The following is a 19,255-nucleotide window of genomic DNA, read 5'->3' as shown; positions in this document are numbered from 1 at the left end:
AGTGGTTATGGGACTGGGTTTGTAACCCCAAGATCAAGAGTTCAAATCTCACAATGGCAAACTATGAAACAATGTAACTTCATCTGAATAGGAACAGATGGAAACGGGTTTGTACTCAAAAGAGTTACTCCTGCAGTACTGCTGGGAGGGGAGTTCCAGGATTTTGATTCTGCAACAGTGGAGGAACAGCGATATAGTTCAAAATCAGGATGGTATGTGACTTGGAAGGGAACTTGCAGGTTGTGGTGTTCCCTTGCATCTACTGCTCTTGTCCTTCTGGTTGATAGAGGTCGCAGGTTTGGAAGCTGTCATTGAAGGAGCCTTGGTGACTTGGGGGAGACAATGGTGTAGTAAATATGTCACTGGACTAGTAAAGCAGAGGCCCAGGCTAATGCTCTGGGACATGGGTTCAAATCTTACCATGGCAGCGAGTGGAATTTAAATACAATTAATAAAATCTGTAACTGAAAGATAGTCTCAGTAATGCTGACCATGAAACTATCATCAATTGTAAAAACCCATCTGGTTCTCTACTGTCCTTTAGGGAAGGAAATCTGCCATACTTGTCTGGCCTACTTGTGACTCCAGATCCACAGCAATGTCGTTGACTCTTAACTGCCCTTTGAAATTGGCTTGCTAAGCCATTTCAAGGGCAATTAGGAAAGTGCAACAGCCCAAGAAATAATAAACTAAAAAAAATAGTACGCACGGCTGTTACTGTGCGTTGGTGGTGGAGGGAGTGAATGTTTAAGTTAGTGGATGGGGTGCCAGTCAAGTGGACTGCTATGTCCTGAATCACGCTGAACTTCTTGAGTGTTTTGGAGTTGCACTCATCCAGGTAGATGGAGAGTATTCCGTCGCACTCCTTGTAGATGGAAGAGGAGCTTTGGGAGTCAGGAGGTGAATTACTCACCTCAGAATTCCCAGCCTCTGACCTGTGCTTGTAGCCACAGTATTTATATAACTGGTGTAGTTCAATTTCTGGTCAATGGCAATCCCCAGGATGTTGATAGTGGGGGATTCCGTGATGGTAACATCATTGAATGTCAAGGGGAGATGGTTGGATTCTCCTTTTTTGGAGATAGTCATTGCCTGGCATTTGTGTGGTGAGAATGTACTTGCCACTTATCAGCCAAAATCTGAATGTTGTCCAGTTTTGCTGCCTGTGGGCATGGACTGCTTCAGTATCTGAGGAGTTACGAATGATGTTGCATATTGTGCAATCATCAGTGAACACCCCCACTTCTGACTTTATGATGGAAGGTCAGTGATGATGGGGCCTTTGTTTGACTTATGTTAAAGTCCTTTGTTTTCTGTTTTTAGTCAATTGCCACCAGCAAATGCTTGAATCTCAAAAATAATCTTACTAGTTTTTATTGATTTTTAGTCATACATTAACAGATTTGTGACAAAAGGGAATTTTTAAAAATTTCTCAGTTTTGGGACTTATTTGATTTATTTCAGTGCATGACTTTTACTTACACATTCACCACATTGTATCGTAATGTAGTATTTTCTCTTATATCTTCCTCAGGTCAAAAAAAATATTTCATTTAGGATATGCAGCATTCTGTTTTCCAAGGTGTAATTTGTTTTAAACGTGAAACTTGCAGAAATCAAAATAATCCTACAGAACTCAATTACTTATTTATTTCAGACATGCTGAAGTAAATAATTTGTTCTCTGCCTTCCTCCATTAGATGGCACACTCTCCCTGATGACAAACATTCCTCACAGTGGTACTGTTATTTTTCTTCTTAATGAGGCTTTCCATTTCGCTAGATTTATGCTTCATGCCTGGCCAAGTTGCCTAGGATGGTTTTTGGTCACTTTTGGAGGGAAAATGTAGGATTATTCCATTGCAACTTAAATACTAAAAAATTGGTAAAGATCATGAATTAACCAGATTTTTTTCTGAAAGCGACCAACTATAGGAATAACACAACATGCACTTGAATCAATTTTTGACACAATAGAAAAAGCAGATTACTTGCCTTTGTCAAGTATTTTTCATTTTGTTCATTATAAGCAGTTCCAGAAACTAGAGAAGACTGACCCTCTTCTGAGTGATACTTAGGAAACACCATCAGTACATATTGTCATCTGTACTTGTGCCAACACGTGCCCTGTTGTTCTTTCTTCTTGTAAGGCTGCAATGTGACTTCACATTACTTCATTTTGACCTAGGCTACATATAACTCTGAGTTCACAGAGTAACTTGTTCTAAGTGCCAACAACATTTGGCAACTGATTCCAATAAGTCTCCAGTACCCATTGTCACTGGTTTTAAGACTGGTACTAGGTTGTGCTCATCTCTTTAATTGGTCCTTGGATATTACACTGTTGCCAGTGCTGATCAGAAGCTGGTACCACAAAACCCCAGATCAGAATCTGTGGTCCTTTCTTTGGAGGGTTCATTTGTCCTGATGCTTTTTATACTTTTATGGCTTATCTTGCTTCGTGCGAGTAAAGCGGGTTATACTGTTCAATGACAGAAGTAGTGAACAACACTAGGAACAATAAACTCAAACGTTGGGAGCTGCAGAAAGATGTATTGACTGTGACAGTGTCAACCTTTATAATGAGCAGGTCCTGTGTCAACACCGATAAAGAGGACATTGTGATATTTTGGCCTGGATTTTATGGGGTCACAGATCACCCGGCACCCCCCGGCCAAAAAGTCTATTGAGCAGAAACCCGGCTGCCCTGCAGGAATAATATGGTGGGCAGCCTTAATTGGATCAGAGTTGGACTTCTGCCCCCATCTGGGAGGAAGTCCTGCCCTCGAGCGCTGCTGGCAAACCTGACTGGCCAGCAGCTCTGTAATCCCTCCAGTGCCAGAATGGAGTGGTGGACCTGGCTGGGACTGCAGGCAGTCCAGGAAGAAGGAGTGATGGATCCTGGACTTCAGGTGAGTCAGTCAGGGATTTTGGTCGGGCCTGCATGGGTAGATCCCAGCAGTGGGGTGGGGACAGGGTTTTAGAAGCCGGGAAGGGATAAAGGAGGGTGGGGTACGATTTTAGTGGGGGATGCCCCTGATGGGTACATGGGACTCCCCAAAAGTACCCCTCCCCCTCAACCGTTTCTGCTTGAGAGCAGCCCACGGGGTGAAAGCTGCCAGGGCTGCTCGCCTCACCTTCACCTTCCCCAGCCGCATGTAAAATTGAGGCAGAAGTGGAATGAGGCCCTTAAGTGTTCTTTAATTGGCCATATAAAAGCTTCAATAGGCTCAAGGGCGGGCGGGTGGACTGACTGACGCATTGCCAGCCAACTGTAATATGGGAGACAAGTCAGAGGTGGGCAGGGAAGTGGTAGGCAGGTCAACCGTTTTACTTTACAAGCCCCCTACCTTTCAAATATGCCAGTAGAGGACTGTATGTTTCATGCCTTTGTGTCTTGATGTGAATCCCCAGAAACTAATAAGCGCCCTTGATTCTTACAGATAGTGTTATTCTTCATTCTGCACTATGTACACTTGATTTTTTTTGCACTTTGCTATAATAAATAATTTGTTTATATTTTGTTGAATTGTCCATGCATGAAAATGTACGAGCATGGAGAATTTAATTTGCAAAAAATTCTGAGGAACACTTGCTGTAGTTACATCTACAAAAGGTCACCAAGTGACTGTTACAGCCTGTGATGGGAGGAGTGTGCAGTCAATTCTAGCCTCACTTCTCCACAGGTTGCAATAATAGTTTAAATGTCTAATTCATCTACAAAAAACTGGCCAATTGTTTACCTTTGATGCTTTTATTCCCAGCATAAAAAGAATCTAGCCAGGCTTCTTTTAGTAAACACAAAAAAATTGATTTATTAGAAAACAAGTTACTTTTAAAACAAGTTATTAATTTGGTTAACATACAGATTGTTGTTTAGAAATGTAATGATTTTCCCCAATTTAAAAAAAACAGATATTCAAACCCCATACACTCTCACGCAAACACAAAACAGGACAAAACAAACACAGCCCTCTGCAGCGACTGGAGGATGGAACATTTCTATCAAAAGGATAAAATTCAAAAATATTTCGATGCTGTTATCAAACAGTATTCCGGTCACAATAGATCTGGAAGTTCCTTCAGACTGATTTTTTTTGGCGAAACTGTCACTGATGACTCTTAATTATCACAACTTTGCAGACTCTCAAAAAAACAGATGCATTATTCTGATGAGATGTTTCTAAGGAAATTTTAACTCACTCTAGACTGCATATAAATAAAACTTCTTTTGGGCCAGGTGTCTTTAACCAATTAGCAAGAGTCTTTAGCCTGGCAAAAGCAGTTCTTTGTTAACTTAAGATATAAGTATCTCTCCCCTCTACAGATGTTCCTTCCTGGACATCTACCTTAACCTGTGGTTTCTCAAAGAATGGCACACTCACTACCCCAAATTAATATTGTAAACTTAAAAAAAAACTCAGGAGAAACAATGTCCAAAATTTAATGTCCTTCAATTCTTCCAAAGACGGGTTCCTCATATGCCTCCACCCGTAAGGAATGGAACTTCATTTTCAAATGCGCTTCATTACAAAAATGTAAGAAAAACATATGCAACATATATATAAGAATTATAATCACGCACTCACCCATTCTCACTTCACTTCTTATACTGAATCTCTGGACGGGTTCTTATCTTTTGTTTTATATATTATGCTAACAAAAAATTACATTCTGGATAATACGTCAGCAAATACATTATCTTTTCCAACAACATGGACAACCTTCAAGTTATAAGGCTGTAATAACAAACTCCATCGAAACAGTCTGGCATTCTGAGTCTTAGGCCTGAATCTTCCAGTTGGTGTGCGGGGGTGCCGAAGTGTAAAATGACACGCAGTGACGTTGGGCGTGCATCCCGATGTCACCGCATGTCATTCAGATCTTCAGTTTGGCGGGGGCGCATTGGAGTTGGCTGCGTGCCTGCTGAACTGTCAAAGGCCTGTTGAGGCTATTAATCAACTAACTGAGGCACTCATCCACAGGAGAGATGAGATTTCATGAAGGCTTCTTTAATTTAATAAATTGTTTCATGTGAATTGATAAACATGTCCCACATCATGTGACAATGTCACATGAGGGGACATGTCTGTATAATTTTATTTTTTTATCAAATTTTTATGACTTTCCTTAATCTCCCTGAGGCGCGAAAGAGTACAGGCCCCGACTCCCCCCACCCGCACAAATACTGCTGAGCGCTTCCGGGTACGCGGCACGCTGGCCGGGCCTTAATTGGCCCGCCTACACAAAATGATGGTGCCCAGCTGATTTTGGGCAGCGATCGGCGGCACACCCGCCCACATCCACTCCCGCTCAGCCTGCCCAATGGGGAGAAAATTCTCCCCTTAAGCATTTCTATAAAGGTCAGGGGATTATGGTCAGTATATATTAGTGTTTCTTTTCAGCCATGAGGGACATATATCTCAAAATGTTTTAGAACCACTAACGATCCCAGGGGTTCCTTCTCTATGGTAGGATATCTTTTTTGATGCCAATTTAACTTTTTAGAAAAGTATTCCATTGGCTTTTCTATATCTGATCCATCATCTTATAACAAGACTGCACCTACCTGCAAGTCACTAGCATCAACTGCCACCTAGTGATGTTAGGGGCAGCTAACATCGGTTCAATAAAATAATTTCCCAACATGTGTTGGATTTCTGCTTCTACCTGAGCCTGTTGCTCTCGGCTTAAATGATAGGGTGTTGTTTTATAGGGAGAAGACCTCACTATATCCACATCATGCATGGCTAAAGTTGTACATCCTGGTTCATCCCTGTAGATTCCTTTGAATTTCGTGAGTAACCTCACTAGATTCTTGTTGTCCTACCTCTAAGTATCAGAACATGTGTCTAACTGTCGAAATGAAGAAATCCTCTACATCCCTTTCCTTTGGAAAATTTAAACATCTCACCACTGGATTCTGCGTTGGGATAAGTTCTGTCCACAAAACATTCCCCAACATCTGGTGCCCCTGTTTTAAATTCTGGAATTAAAGCTAGCGTTCCCTTTCTCATTCATTCTCTCTTCCCTGAAATTCCAGTTCAAGCTGCAAAAATGCTCTTTCTCTTTCTGCTCTCTCCTGTTCGAGTTGAAGTTTCTCCATTTCCTTTTTGTGTTCAAGCTGCTTAATTTGCAACCAAATCCTAGCCAACTCAATTGACTCGCCCCCCTGGAGAATGTGGTCTCTCTTGTATCCCTTCCAATTTCAAATGCTGAGCTATTACCTCAACTATTCTGCTTTCCTTGCCTCTTCGGTTAATTCTAACTTCAACTTATCGGCCATTTCCCTTAACTTAGCCGTGGGTACTTTTTGTAAATCAGGCAGAGATAAATCTTCCATCTTTAAAAAAGTCTTAGCAACTTCCAAAGACATGTCGGTTACCAATGAATCAGAATCCTGATATCTGTCCTTTTGTCCTTTAACAATTATTATTAATTATTCTGTATCCAATCACTTGATGTCCATGCTTCAAATCACATGAGAGACCCCAATCTTATGTTCTGGACTGTGATGGTAGGAGTGCACGGTTAATTCTAGCCCCACTTCTCCACAGATCACAACAATAGTTCAAATGATTGATTCACTCATAACATTGGCCAATTGTTTACCTATGATACTGTTATTCCAGCATCAAAAGACTCGAACCAGGCTTCTTTTAGAAAACACAGAAACATTTTCATTTATTATATAACAAGCTACTTTTTAAAACAGGAGGGAGGGTGTCCAAAATTCAATGTCCTTCAATTTTTCCAAAGATGGTTTCCTTACATAACTAGTGCAATTCATAACTTCAAATGGCACATGTCCTCATCTATTTCACTGGAAAAGCCGTAAATTACTGGAGTAGTAACTAAAAATGAAAGAGAATGGTGTGTTGCTGAGCCATATTGACCATGAGGTCTCAGCTCCAATTCCTGCTGTGTGCTAAAAATGCTCCTACATTTTGGGGAGAGGGATCAGCCAAAGAGTGGAGTTAGCAAGGTTCCTTAAATGGTTGTCAAGTTTCTTAGTATTGACAATAACTGAGGAATGGATCAGGCTGACTGTGATGCCAACAATGGTCAAATAGCCGAGCAACATTCACCAACCTCAAACGTGAAACGCAATCACTTAGACGAGCACTGAGAAGTTTGTGGAGTCCCAGCACGAGGCAATATTTTCAGATGAGGAGAAAGATGCAAGAAAAAGAATTAAAACTAGGATTTAAAGCAAGTGAAAGAGATGATACCAATTAATTCAGAGAATAACTGCACCAAGCTGAAGATGGAATACAAAGTAAGAGCTGTGTGAAGCTTATCACAGCCAAGCACTTCAAACATCAGAATTTTAAAAAGGTTGTTGATTCTCCAAGAACATCAAATAAATAGAAAATAAATTTGGTGATAGTCAGTTGAAAGATCCATCAGCCAGACACGTCCAAAAGTTGAATTACAGAAACAATGCAAGCTCAGCAAATAGGATTAAAAAGGAGAGTTTTGCCCTTCAACAGAGGCTATTTTTTTCATCTGTAGTTTCTATTGTAGTATACATTAATTTCACTGTTTTCTCAATACCTGCTGATATTTTAACACTGTCCATCTGACAAGAATGGGGATTCACATCTAGGCAGAATGGCATTCACCACAGTCACAAACCCAAAGTCATTTTAACAGATGTGTTTTGGACAGTGTTTGAGGCCACACAAACAAGTCAAAGGCTTCACTGAGGTTCAAAAATTGGAGTGTGATAATATGATTTAGATGCAACCATATTTTAACCAGTAGATGGGAGATCAAGACCTGGTGTCGTCTCTCCAGGGTAACTCACCTATGAGGATAAGCTAGTTCTTTTTTTAAATAAGGGTTCCCTTTGGGGACAGGAGAAAAATTCTTTAAGCTATCCCCTGCCACAGACATCACCACGACTGCAGTGGACCACCCTCTTCAGTTACTCTTTTGGGGATCGTTCACTGGGACTATGGCTGCAGCCTCCTGCTACACTTACCCACTGGCCTGAGGTCCTTGACTTTAGGTTTGGGCGAGAATCAGGCCTAGCCCCATTTAAAAGTAAATCACTTTGGCAAGTCAAGTACAGAAGTGCCAGCCCAGCACCCACCAATCACAGAGTTAAATCGGGGCTTTTGCAAATTAGCAATTGGGAAAGCATGCTATAGGTTTGATAAGATAATCACAAGACAAATCAGAAGATATTTAATGCACCATGCCTAAGAAACATGCAAAAAAGACAATTTTACTCAGTTCCCTTCTAAGGAGTTGGATGTCAACATCATTAGAGTTCAGTTGCTTTGAAAGGGAGCACTTAACTTTTCATTTCAACTTTCAACAGTTCTTTGTACCTTTTGGCTCAAGAAAGAAACTCGATGAAGGCCCACATACTTGAAAGTGCATGAGTTCTCAGCCTATCCGGAGCAGCATTGGACTGATTTCCAAACAACTTTGTTACAAAGTGGTTCTGCTCAAAGTTGCTTGCTTATCTAATAATGATTTGAACACAGCAAGGTTTTATAACTTTGCAAGCGTTGTTTATTTTTCAAATCCCCTGTGTTCCCCTGGTCTTTTGCGAGATCATTCATCACAGAAGAAACACCTGTACATGCATTCCTAAGAGGCTGACAGAAAAACTGGGACATTGAGTTTTTAGGTCAAGAGAAGAAATGGAAATCATACGTCACCCTATTCTGTAATTTTTTTGTAGCTTCACTCGTGGATGCAATTTCAGATGGACTTCTGTGCAAGTCAAATTGTTCACATCATCAAAAGCTTTGCATCTCGTTTGAATCTGTTGCACTTTTCAAAAACAGTACATCTAAAATGTGACTTCACCCCCCCCCAGCTCTCCACCCACCAAAACATCAAAGATGTTATGAGCCAAAGATCGTGATTGGCTTAATTAGCTATTAATGGTTCTCCTTATTCAAAAGTATGAACCAATAATTTCCAATAAGGAATGGTAGCCATCAAAAAATTGAGCAAACAATCCTTCACCTTTTTTTTTAAAGCACTGCTATAGAGTTGTATAATTCTGACGGAGGCCCAAACTGTTGGAAAATCGTCTTCCAGATGAGACATTAAACAGCTTGCTCAGTTAGGCATAAAATATTCTATCTGAATAAGAGCAACGATTCTCCAAGGTTCCATCAACCAACACGACTACGTGGTCATCCATCTATGCAAAAATGACTGCAGTTCAAACTTCATACAAAATGCATTGGGACAATGGAGCAAGTTATTTTTTTGTTTTATAATCACAAAGGTCAGCAATTTTCTTGTGCTGTTGCTGAAGTGAGTCAGGGGTTACATGGTATAAAAAGAACGCTGGGTTAGAAGCGGACTGCACATGGCTGCTGAAAGGGTTCAGAATAATTACTGAGATTGATGTAGTCAGAGACAATAGTGTTTTTTGACTGGCTCTTGAGCAATCAGCAGTTTTCTGTGATGGACATATTTCCGCAAACCTCAAAAATAATTCTGAAGAAGTTTTTTTTTAAAGTTGAATTTCCAACATTAATAGGAATGTACAAATTCTAATAATTTTTACCTTTCAAAACAATTGTTTATGAAAGAAATAAATTGAGGATACATAGCAGGAAGGTCACAGGAATTATGATAAAGGTACTTGATGTTTACTGCAGAAAACTTTCAGGAATGGGGGATTGTCCTCACGCTTTACACACTGAGAGCTGTGAGTCTTTGTGTCATTGCTGTAGTAAACCAGTTTGTATTCTCGAATATGAAGAATCAATTTTTCAGATATCACATTTAGATGGGACTGCTGGGTTAGATTAGAAGATGTGAGGTGGGTGGGGGTTTCTTTAGGTTTATTGAAGTCAATGGATTTCAATATCAGGCAGTGTAAAATAGATAGTCAATCCAATATCAACCGTTTCACATCAGCACTCAAGGCAATTTTCTAGCCCATGAATTCTACACCTTATAAACTACGCAGCATATTTCCTCGTGAATCTACTTCAACTAAATAAAGTAGGAAAACATTCAGATTCACATTACAGTTAATTGTTTGTGTATTCTCACATTATGACGAATTAATTACTTCCTGTAAAAATTGCACTGAATAAAAAAAGGCTAAATTTAATGTTTTGGATCAGCTAAAATTGTAAGGAAAAGATAGAGGGTTAATTTAATGAGCTTGCATTCCTACAGCGGCATGTTGAGAAGTACATATCAAGAATTCAGACGCAAACTCCATCTATTTATCCAACGATTGACTGGATAGAGACTCATGCAGGCAGATGTCTAAATTGCTGATATGTGGTTCAAAGGGGGAACAACACAGAACTGAGACTGCAAATTTAGAAAAGTGCTCCTGATTTTCTTTTTCTTTTGAGTCACCATAGGTATCAGTTTCTGTCATATCATGGAACTAGAAAAAAAGACAATGAGAGCTTTAAGATCACCTTGGTGGATATAACTTGGAGAAGCTGGAATAGACTATTTGGCTAATATCCCTTTTTGATTGATGATCATCCGACCTACCCATATTCCCATCTCAATCCCCTCTCTTGAGAAACATAACTGGTTCTGTCTTGAATCCATTTAAACTGCTAGCTTAAATCATCTTTCCTGGTAATTTACTCTACTGCAATTATAAACCCCTCAGTTTTATCTCAATTCCATGCAAAACCATAAACTTCATGATCTGGTGTAAGGTTGTAGATTATCTGTACAATAATAATTAAGTAAACAGTAATTAACATGGATTCAGAAGAGGCAAACAGTGTTGCTTATAAATGGAGTTACATCAAGGTAATGTGCCCAAGGAATAGGGTTGGGACAAACACCATTTTTAATTTTAATTTTTAATCAGCAATAGAACTTGGTCACATTTGCAGATAATGGGGGGATTTTGCCAACGGTGTAACCAGAAGTGGGTGCCACTTCTGCTTGTTTTCTTTTTCGCCCGTTTCCCACACTATTCCAGTTAAAATTTAAAGTTCTGGCAGGGTGCACAGGAAACATGTGCGATCATGTGGCGGGGGAAGCTTTTCATGTTGTGAAACCTGCCATCAGCTGACAATGCAGCAGCTATGGGTGGGCTATAAAAGAGTCTCCTGGACAAACCTATTGAGAGCACAAAGGCGGCACGGGTGATTTTCAAATTTAAATTTCACTTGTAAATATTTGACATTTCCTCAGTTTCACTTTATTCATGTGTACATCATTATTTGTTGAGACCAACCTAGTTGAAGAGCTAAATGTACTGGCGTGCTTCATAGTTGGCACAAATTGCTGGTTACAGAAGAGTTGGGGACGTTTGTTTATTGTAGAAGAAACAATGGGCAGAATCATCCAGTCCCGCTGGCAGCGGATGTCTTGGCGGGCGGAGTGGGGGGGGGGTGCAATTCAGCGTGAGGAGCAGAAATTGGGTTCATGCTGGCGTGAAATCACAGCGGAATCATCCAATGATGTACGGTGGAACGTGAATTCTGCCGGAGGCTGGCATGTATTCGATTTGTATCCCGGTAATGGAGTGCAAAGTAAGGCCCAACTGGAATCGTTTCTGCCAACTCCAGCATGATGCCACCACCAAACACATCTTCCCCTCACCCACCCTGGCAGCATTCCGTAGGGATCGTTCTCTCTATGACACCCTGGTCCACTCCTCCATCACCCCCTACTCCTCAACCCCCACCTACAGCACCTCCCCATGCAAACGCAAAATATGCAACACCTGCCCCTTCACTTCCTCTCTCCTCACCGTCCAAGGGCCCAAACACTCCTTTCAAGTGAAGCAGCATTTCACTTGCATTTTCCCCAACTTAGTCTACTGCATTCATTGCTCCCAATGTGGTCTCCTCTACATCGGAGAGACCAAACGCAGACTGGGTAACCGCTTTGCACAACACCTTTGGTCTGTCCGCAAGCATCACCCAGACCTCCCTGTCGCTTGCCATTTTAGCACTCCACCCTGCTCTCTTGCCCACATGTCTGTCCTTGGCTTGCTGCATTGTTCCAGTGAAGCTCAACACAAACTGGAGGAACAGCACCAAATCTTCCGACTAGGCACTTTACAGCCTTCCGGACTGAATACTGAGTTCAACAACTTTAGATCTTAAACTCCCTCCTCCATCCCCACCCCCTTTCCGTTTCTTCCCCCTCCCTTTTGTTTTTTCCAATAATTTATATAGATTTTTCTTTTCCCACCTATCCACCTATTTCCATTATTTTTAAATGTATTCCACTCATTGTTTATTTCACCCCACCCCCACCAGAGCTATCTGTACCTTGCTTGTCCTGCTCTCCACTCTTAATTAGCACATTCTTTTAGATAATATCACCACCTTTAACACCTCTTTGTTCTTTTGTCTGTGACATCTTTTGGTTATCTCCTACTATCACTGCTTGCTTGTCCCAACAACCCCCCTTAAACCAGCTTATATTTCACCCCTTTCCCATTTCTACTTAGTTCTGTTGAAGGGTCATGAGGACTCGAAACGTCAACTTTGCTCTTCTCCACCGATGCTGCCAGACCTGCTGAGTTTTTCCAGGTATTTCTATTTTTGTTTTGGATTTCCAGCATCTACAGTTTTTGTTTTTATGTCGGGTGGTGAGTTTGGCAGAGCAGGAGAGAGTATGGATGGAGGCGGGTGTAACTGGGGAGAATGCTGCAAGTGGGGAGGTAGATTTAAGGGGGGAGGAAGGTATAAAGCAATGGGTTCGGGGGGAGAGTTGTCTAGGGTCAGGCGGGGGGGAGCTTGGAGTGGGGAAGGTGTCCAGAGGAGAGGAGGAAGTAAGGGTGGAGGGGGGAGTAAGTGGACCAGGGGAGATATCCAGGTGAACATGCAAGGGAGGGGTCTGTGAATTCAATGACTGCCTCCTGGGGAGCAAAGTGAGAGTGAGTGTGGGAGGAGGTAATGGTGAATGTCAGAGGGGGTAGAGGAAGCCGATAGAGTGGCAGGGTGAGGGTGTGTTGGTAACAGTAGAAGGCATGGAGAGGGTGGTTGGTGGGACTCCGAGGCAGACACAGACTCTGGGGTTGAGAAGGAGGAGGTTGGGGAGGTCAATGTGGATGGGGGTGGGATTCTCAGGAAGGTAGGAAATGAGCATGTTCACCTGGACATCCTAGAATGACAAGGGTTCTGGTTGGTAGGTGATGGTGGGGAGGTGGAAGGTGATACTAGAGGGAACCACAGTGATAGGGGAAAGGACATAGGTGACTGGGGGAGGGGAAAGGATGGGGGAGCTGACAAGATACTTGGCCACAACCATGGTTGTCGAAATTGAAAGTGAGTGAAGCGTCATGTTGGACGGGCACAGGTGCTGTATGGGAGTGTATGCATTGGGTGGGCAGAGATGCAGGTCAGCTCAGATGGATAACTGAAAGAGAACCCCAGCAGGCAGCTTTCAAAATGCTCGGGACAGTAGGATGAGTGTGATGGGTGAACCCTCCGCGTGCGTGGGAGAGTGCTTGCACGAGGCTCTGAAAGGCCCTGTCACACACACACACATCTCCCTGCAGAATCACTTGTGGTCTGGCTGCGTGAGGCTGAACTGCTAGTGGGGGGAGGGGCAATGCAGGTGGAGAACTCACAAAGCCTGTTAATGCAGCTCAAAGACAACATTACATGTTGTTCAGTGAAAGTGAACATATTTTCAGATTATAAAGTGACAAAAGTGCTCATCCATGGACCTACTTGTGACCAGGATTTCTTAACTTTTCTAGGCCTACCACTTCTTCTAGGTGCTGCCCCGACATCCGCAGGAGGGCTGGAGACAGGCTGTGCACTGGTTGGCCCTGTTGTCTCTGCTGACTTCAGCATCTGTCCTCCGCAGAGCCGAGGCTTTGAGGGCCCTGACTTGCTTTGGCTGTCCTCCTGTGGGCCAGCTGCTCCCTCTGCGGTGACAGATGATGAGGTTGAAGGGGTCACAGGCGGAGGCGACTTGGAGGGAGCAGACAGCCTCTGAGATTCCTGAGTGGATGACCCAGGGGTATCCAGCTGCCAATTCTCCTCCCTTTGGTTGTATGAGGGCCCCAGCCTGACTCCTTGAGGGGAAGGAACACCTGGAGGGACGTTGAGGTGCCCCATTTCCTCCTTGTGCTGCCACTGCAGGAACTCACCCATGGCTACCGTGATAGAGTGCAGGTCTGCACGCATCTCTGCGTTCTGCTGGACCAGGATCTCCATGGTATCTACCATCCTTGCCAAGGAGACCTCTATACACGCATATGTGGACACCACTTCATCAAAGAGCAGGCAGACGCACTCCTCCGACTCGCATGCCACCCTTTTGAGAGCTTCCAAAAGCTCTGTGTGATGTTCCTCTCAGCTTCACCCCACCACGATGAGTTGGAAGGCCAAATCCAGAGGCTCGTCATCTGACTCAGGCCTCACAGATGCCTCTGCCCAGCAGTCTTCTCAGTGCCAGGGGAGCTCGGCTGAACCTGCCTCCTCCTGCTGCGGACACGTGTCCGTGCAGTGAACACCAGTTAGTGAACCTGAGCCTGCTCTAGATCTAGGTCCTCCCCCGGGTGTCTCTGCGCTGGTGGAAGGTGTGGGTAAGTGATGGATCTTCCAGGCTGCTTATTTCCAGCTCTTCAAAAGGAGGGGGTGGAGGTCATTGGCAAGAGCAGTGGAATTGGAGAAGGCAGCTCAGAAACCACAGAATGAGTTACACAAAATATTAAAAGTTGGCAGGATAACAGTAGATAAAAATGTTTAGTTTTGTGCAAACTGAAAGTTCTGTTCTGACCTGCAGGTCTTCCTATGCTTATGATATTAGCCAGAATAAAAATGTACTTCAGATGGTAAGAGAGGTTAGATCGGCTTATGGAAGTGATGCTGAACCCAACAGAATATCTAGTGTAATAATCCAAAATTGACAGGGGTATTATAAGTTCTGAACTAAATTCTCCAATTGGCTGGAAGAGCAAAATATAAATGAAGATCGAGGAGCAGAACTTAGGAGAATCCAGAGAACCCTCAAAATAATAGCAACAAATCTGAAGCCAAGGCAGGGTAAACATCAGAGTGCTTCAAATGTGAAACTGCATTGAGAGGTGTCATAAATCAAAATAAGTTCCACTGCCAAAAAATTCTCTATTGATCTTTAGGACTACAAGGAATGCCAGTCTTTTCCCAATCGTAAGGAAATCTTTACTGATAAGGCTTGTTGCTGATATCACAAGAATATCACTTTACCAGGTCGAAATTGAAATAGCAGCTCGTCCACAAGGTTGTCAGAATATTAGCAGCAATCAAATTTCTCCCAGAAATTAATGAAACTTTAAAAAATGCATTATGTGTCCAAAAGGCATTAGGAAATGAGGTCTTTGTGTTTCTACTTTGTGTTGTAATATTTGACATTTATAACATTTGCTTGTTCAGTGATGTGGAGAAACAGAAGTTAGGGTTAGAAGGAAGTAAATTCTACAGGGAAGATAACATGCTAAAATGATAATGATAAATTGACAATCTTGATTTGCTTTCCAAGCAACAAGAAATAGCACTTTAAGAATTATTCCATTCACTGCGTTTGTCAATACATATTCAACTACATCAACTTGTGAAAAAACACTAAAATTGAAACAAACACAGTTAGCCCACAACAGAAGCAACAATGCACTGTTTTAGCATAATACTCCCTCCTTCCTGTATACACCTGCAGGTTAACATAATGTTATTCTACAAATATTTGGAAAGCTTCAGGCTTTTAAATTGGTAGATCAAGTTAAAAAAAATCAACAAATTTATTACTTTAATTTCCATTTGCTGTTTGCTCATAAATTGCAAATACATGAAAGGTTACTTTCTGGTGATTTCCACTGTCGCAGGTGCACAGGGTAGTTTCACCTCTCCAGACGTCCCCATTGAATTGTTTTCATTTTCCCTTTCTTTTAGTTCTACTGTTATGATAGGGGCAATGGCAAACTCAACGATGCCAATATAGGATCACGACTCTACTAATCTAAGATTCTATGGCTAATCAAATATTTTTCTGTAGGGTTTGTACTTTTCAACAATAACAAAGTCGCTCATTGGAACCTAAATATATGTTCCACATACAAATGACCCACCAAAATAATTACTTTTTATGGTGTCGAACATCTCTTCATATGACTTTTTTTTTGAAAAAAAATGGACTTATCCCTTTGGCACTACCAAACGTTCATGGAATGACTTTGTCAGCTTTTTCAGTCCAGGCTTTAAACCATCTATTTCAAACAACTTGGGGTGAAAATTCAACTACGCATCTTTTATCCATCAGCCTCCTAAATCTTCCAACTGAGGAGCAGGAAGTATTTGCTCATTTATGAGTCAGAAATACACCACCCGCCATATTGGTAAAGGCCAAAATAGAAAAGGCATCAGGGTCCATTCATGAAACAGGTCACTGCAAATAAGGGGCCAATTCCTGTTTGAGGTTTCCTCTACAAGATTGGTTTGCCCTGAGATAGCTGGCACTGATTGCACTCAGGTAAAGCAAGCCTGTATAGCATTAGGCAGTGCATAATGGGACCACTCCTCCTGACCCCATATTCAAAGCACACAGGCCGTGGCTGGCTACCACTCTGTGGTGCTCTCGATCACCACCATTACCATTCATCCAGCCACCCCTAGCTACTACCAAGAGCCGCTGTTGCTATTGCAGCGGCCTAATCCCCCAATCCATTTTATTCACCGGCTTGACAATAACGAGACCCAGGTTCCAATTCTGGCTGTGCCATGGGTCTCACCATTCAGCCATGGAGATGAATAACCAGCTCCAATGTTCCCTCGAAGCTGCGAGGCAGTGCTGTAGTCCAAGGATTCCTGCACAGGCCATGCACAAGTCAGCCTAGCAAAAAATTTAAAGGGGTCACGCACTTAAACAAATCACCCACACCCCGCCAAAAAATTAGAAGACACACTGGAAGGTATGTTGACCAGCTAGTAAATTTCTAGGCCTTTTACTCCTCCATTATTATAATGGAAAAATTAATACAAACGTTAACCTTTAGTTCATATTGTAAATGTCACAAAGTAAAATTTCCAGGCTTGGAAGCTACAGCAGATCTGCACTGGATAAAAATAAAACAAATTTTTGGCAAGAAAGGAAGTTCTAAAGCACTTAAGACAATGAAAAGCCTTTTAGGCTAGTGCAATTTCAAGTGATTGGCCTTAATTAATAGCTATTCCTAAAAAGCACTCTAAAATTGATCCAATCTAATCATAGCAAACATTTCACTTAAAGGTTTCTATACATAGGGGTTTTCTCATTAAATTTGCAATGCTATTCATTCTGAAAACAGTAGGGAAAATATTTCCTGCTTGCCTTATGTTCATAAGCTATTTCAACCAACCTCAAAGGTATTGCCAGTAATATCAAATTCTGGGGGTACAAAGGCACCTTCTGGATCATCTGTAAAGAAATAATAAGGAAAATTAATCACAAAGCACAATATACAACAATATGGTTTCATGGTGGCACTGAATGAGTTTGAATAGTTAACACTTGTACATTTAAAGACCCTGAAATTATTTTCTCCCTCTCCTATTTCTTACCATTTTCTTTTTTCTTCCTCCCTTCATTTCCTATGGGTTCTATTCTTTTACTGAGGTACAGAAAGGCCTCTTACAATTCCCACAGGAAGCAGGTGATTAGGTTAATTGGCTTGTCGAAGGAATTACCCATGTAGTCCTAATGGTCTGTTTCTGGTTTGGAAATTCTATGGCTTAATATTGAAATTTGTGGTATCTGAAACAGCGAGTGTTGACAGACTATTTGATATTGGGAGGCATCACACAAAGCTTCACCTTGACCTTAATCAACATCTGCACAAACACTTGCAGCACAAACCACTGGAAAGCAAATGTGGAGCAGAAATCTTGGCTGATATTCCATTTTTCCTAGCCCTGGAACACAAAGGCCAATTGTGGTATCCCCATTGCCACTCCAGCTAACTCCGTACACGGTAGGAACTGAACTTGGACCTTCCTGAGAATTTGAAGCTCTAAGATTTATGATCTATGATACTCCAAGATCCTTTGATAAGATTTAAAAAAAGAGTGCACTGATACACTAATTTCTATAGGTTACAAGTCACTCTGCAATGTCCAAGCTTTTGCCTTTTGTTGGGCACATATGTATGTACTGCGGGACCCCAGGCGGGCACACAAAAGTTTTCATCTATCCCCACACTAATTTCATTATATTTCAAATTGCTAATACTAACAGATCTTGGTATTCTGATTTAGGATTTAAGAATTAATAGGGAAACAGACTGCCAAAGTTCAAACTAAACAAACTAACAGATTAGAAATATAAATGCAAAGAAGACTGAGGGCGTTAAATTCCTTTGCCCTGATTTTTCGGCATGGTTCACTTTGTGTATATGGCACGACTCACTGAGGATCCTGAGCTGTAGTATATCAAACCCCACCGTTCCTCGAGCCCGGACAAACGTGGAAAGTTTGACCAAGCCACCAGATTGCCCCAATTCTACCTAGCTGTTCAATTTAGGTTAACAGAATATGAGCACCAGGTTTGTAAACTGAATAAGTAAATAACTGTTCTGCCGAAGGGTCATGAGGACTCGAAACGTCAACTCTTTGCTTCTCCGCCGATGCTGCCAGACCTGCTGAGTTTTTCCAGGTAATTCTGTTTTTGTTAAGTAAATGACTGTTTATTGAATAAATTGTCTTTAACTAGTGGCAAAAGTAAGAAGTTTGAACTGTTAACTTCTAACTTTATAACTTAAACTCGACACCTTCTTAAACCCCTGCACATACACACACACACACACACGCACACACACACACACGTACAACACACACACACGATTTTAAGGGTGAGATAAAACTGTTCAATAGTACCAATCTGGAGTACAAGATTAGATGGGTTGATTTTGATGTCTTCCAAATTGCTTGCAGTTTGTTGTTGATGACAGGAGGTAGTCTCCCAGCACTTTCAGTCTGTGGTTCACTGGTTAAAAAACTTGCTTTTCAATGTCTCTGCTGGTAATTCTTTTACGTTTTCCTCTTGACAGGGTTTTCAGAGAAAAAACAAGTTACAGAGATGTAAGGAATAGTCAGCTAGCTATTGTGGAAGAATTGTTGGAATCTTACAAACACAGGAGAGAGAGGTTTCAGATCTTCCCTCTTTGCAGGCGAGGAGCTATTCTCTCTGAACTGTTACCACACAGAACACTGGTCACCTGATCAGGGGCCAATTAAAAGGCAGTTCCCCTTAGTCCAGAACCCCTTTCCAGCACCATCCTGTTCTCTTACATACCTTATGTTCCAGGATAGCAACAT

The 19,255-nt window shown here is 41.9% G+C and overlaps 1 protein-coding gene across 1 annotated transcript in view; it reads right to left on the bottom strand.

Annotated features, from left to right (window-relative positions):
* LOC121289678 (kinase non-catalytic C-lobe domain-containing protein 1) overlaps positions 1–19,255 on the bottom strand; it is a 278,354-nt gene that overhangs the window by 172,949 nt on the left and 86,150 nt on the right. The window contains exon 7 of the mRNA XM_041209301.1: positions 17,302–17,360. Coding sequence (XP_041065235.1) covers positions 17,302–17,360 — 59 coding nt within the window. The remainder of the gene's footprint in view (positions 1–17,301; positions 17,361–19,255) is intronic.

Source organism: Carcharodon carcharias, chromosome 17 (assembly GCF_017639515.1).
Source record: "Carcharodon carcharias isolate sCarCar2 chromosome 17, sCarCar2.pri, whole genome shotgun sequence".
Taxonomy (NCBI): Eukaryota; Metazoa; Chordata; class Chondrichthyes; order Lamniformes; family Lamnidae; genus Carcharodon; species Carcharodon carcharias.
The sequence above is the reverse complement of the archived record's forward strand: the minus strand, read 5'-3'. Positions and strand labels throughout refer to the sequence as shown.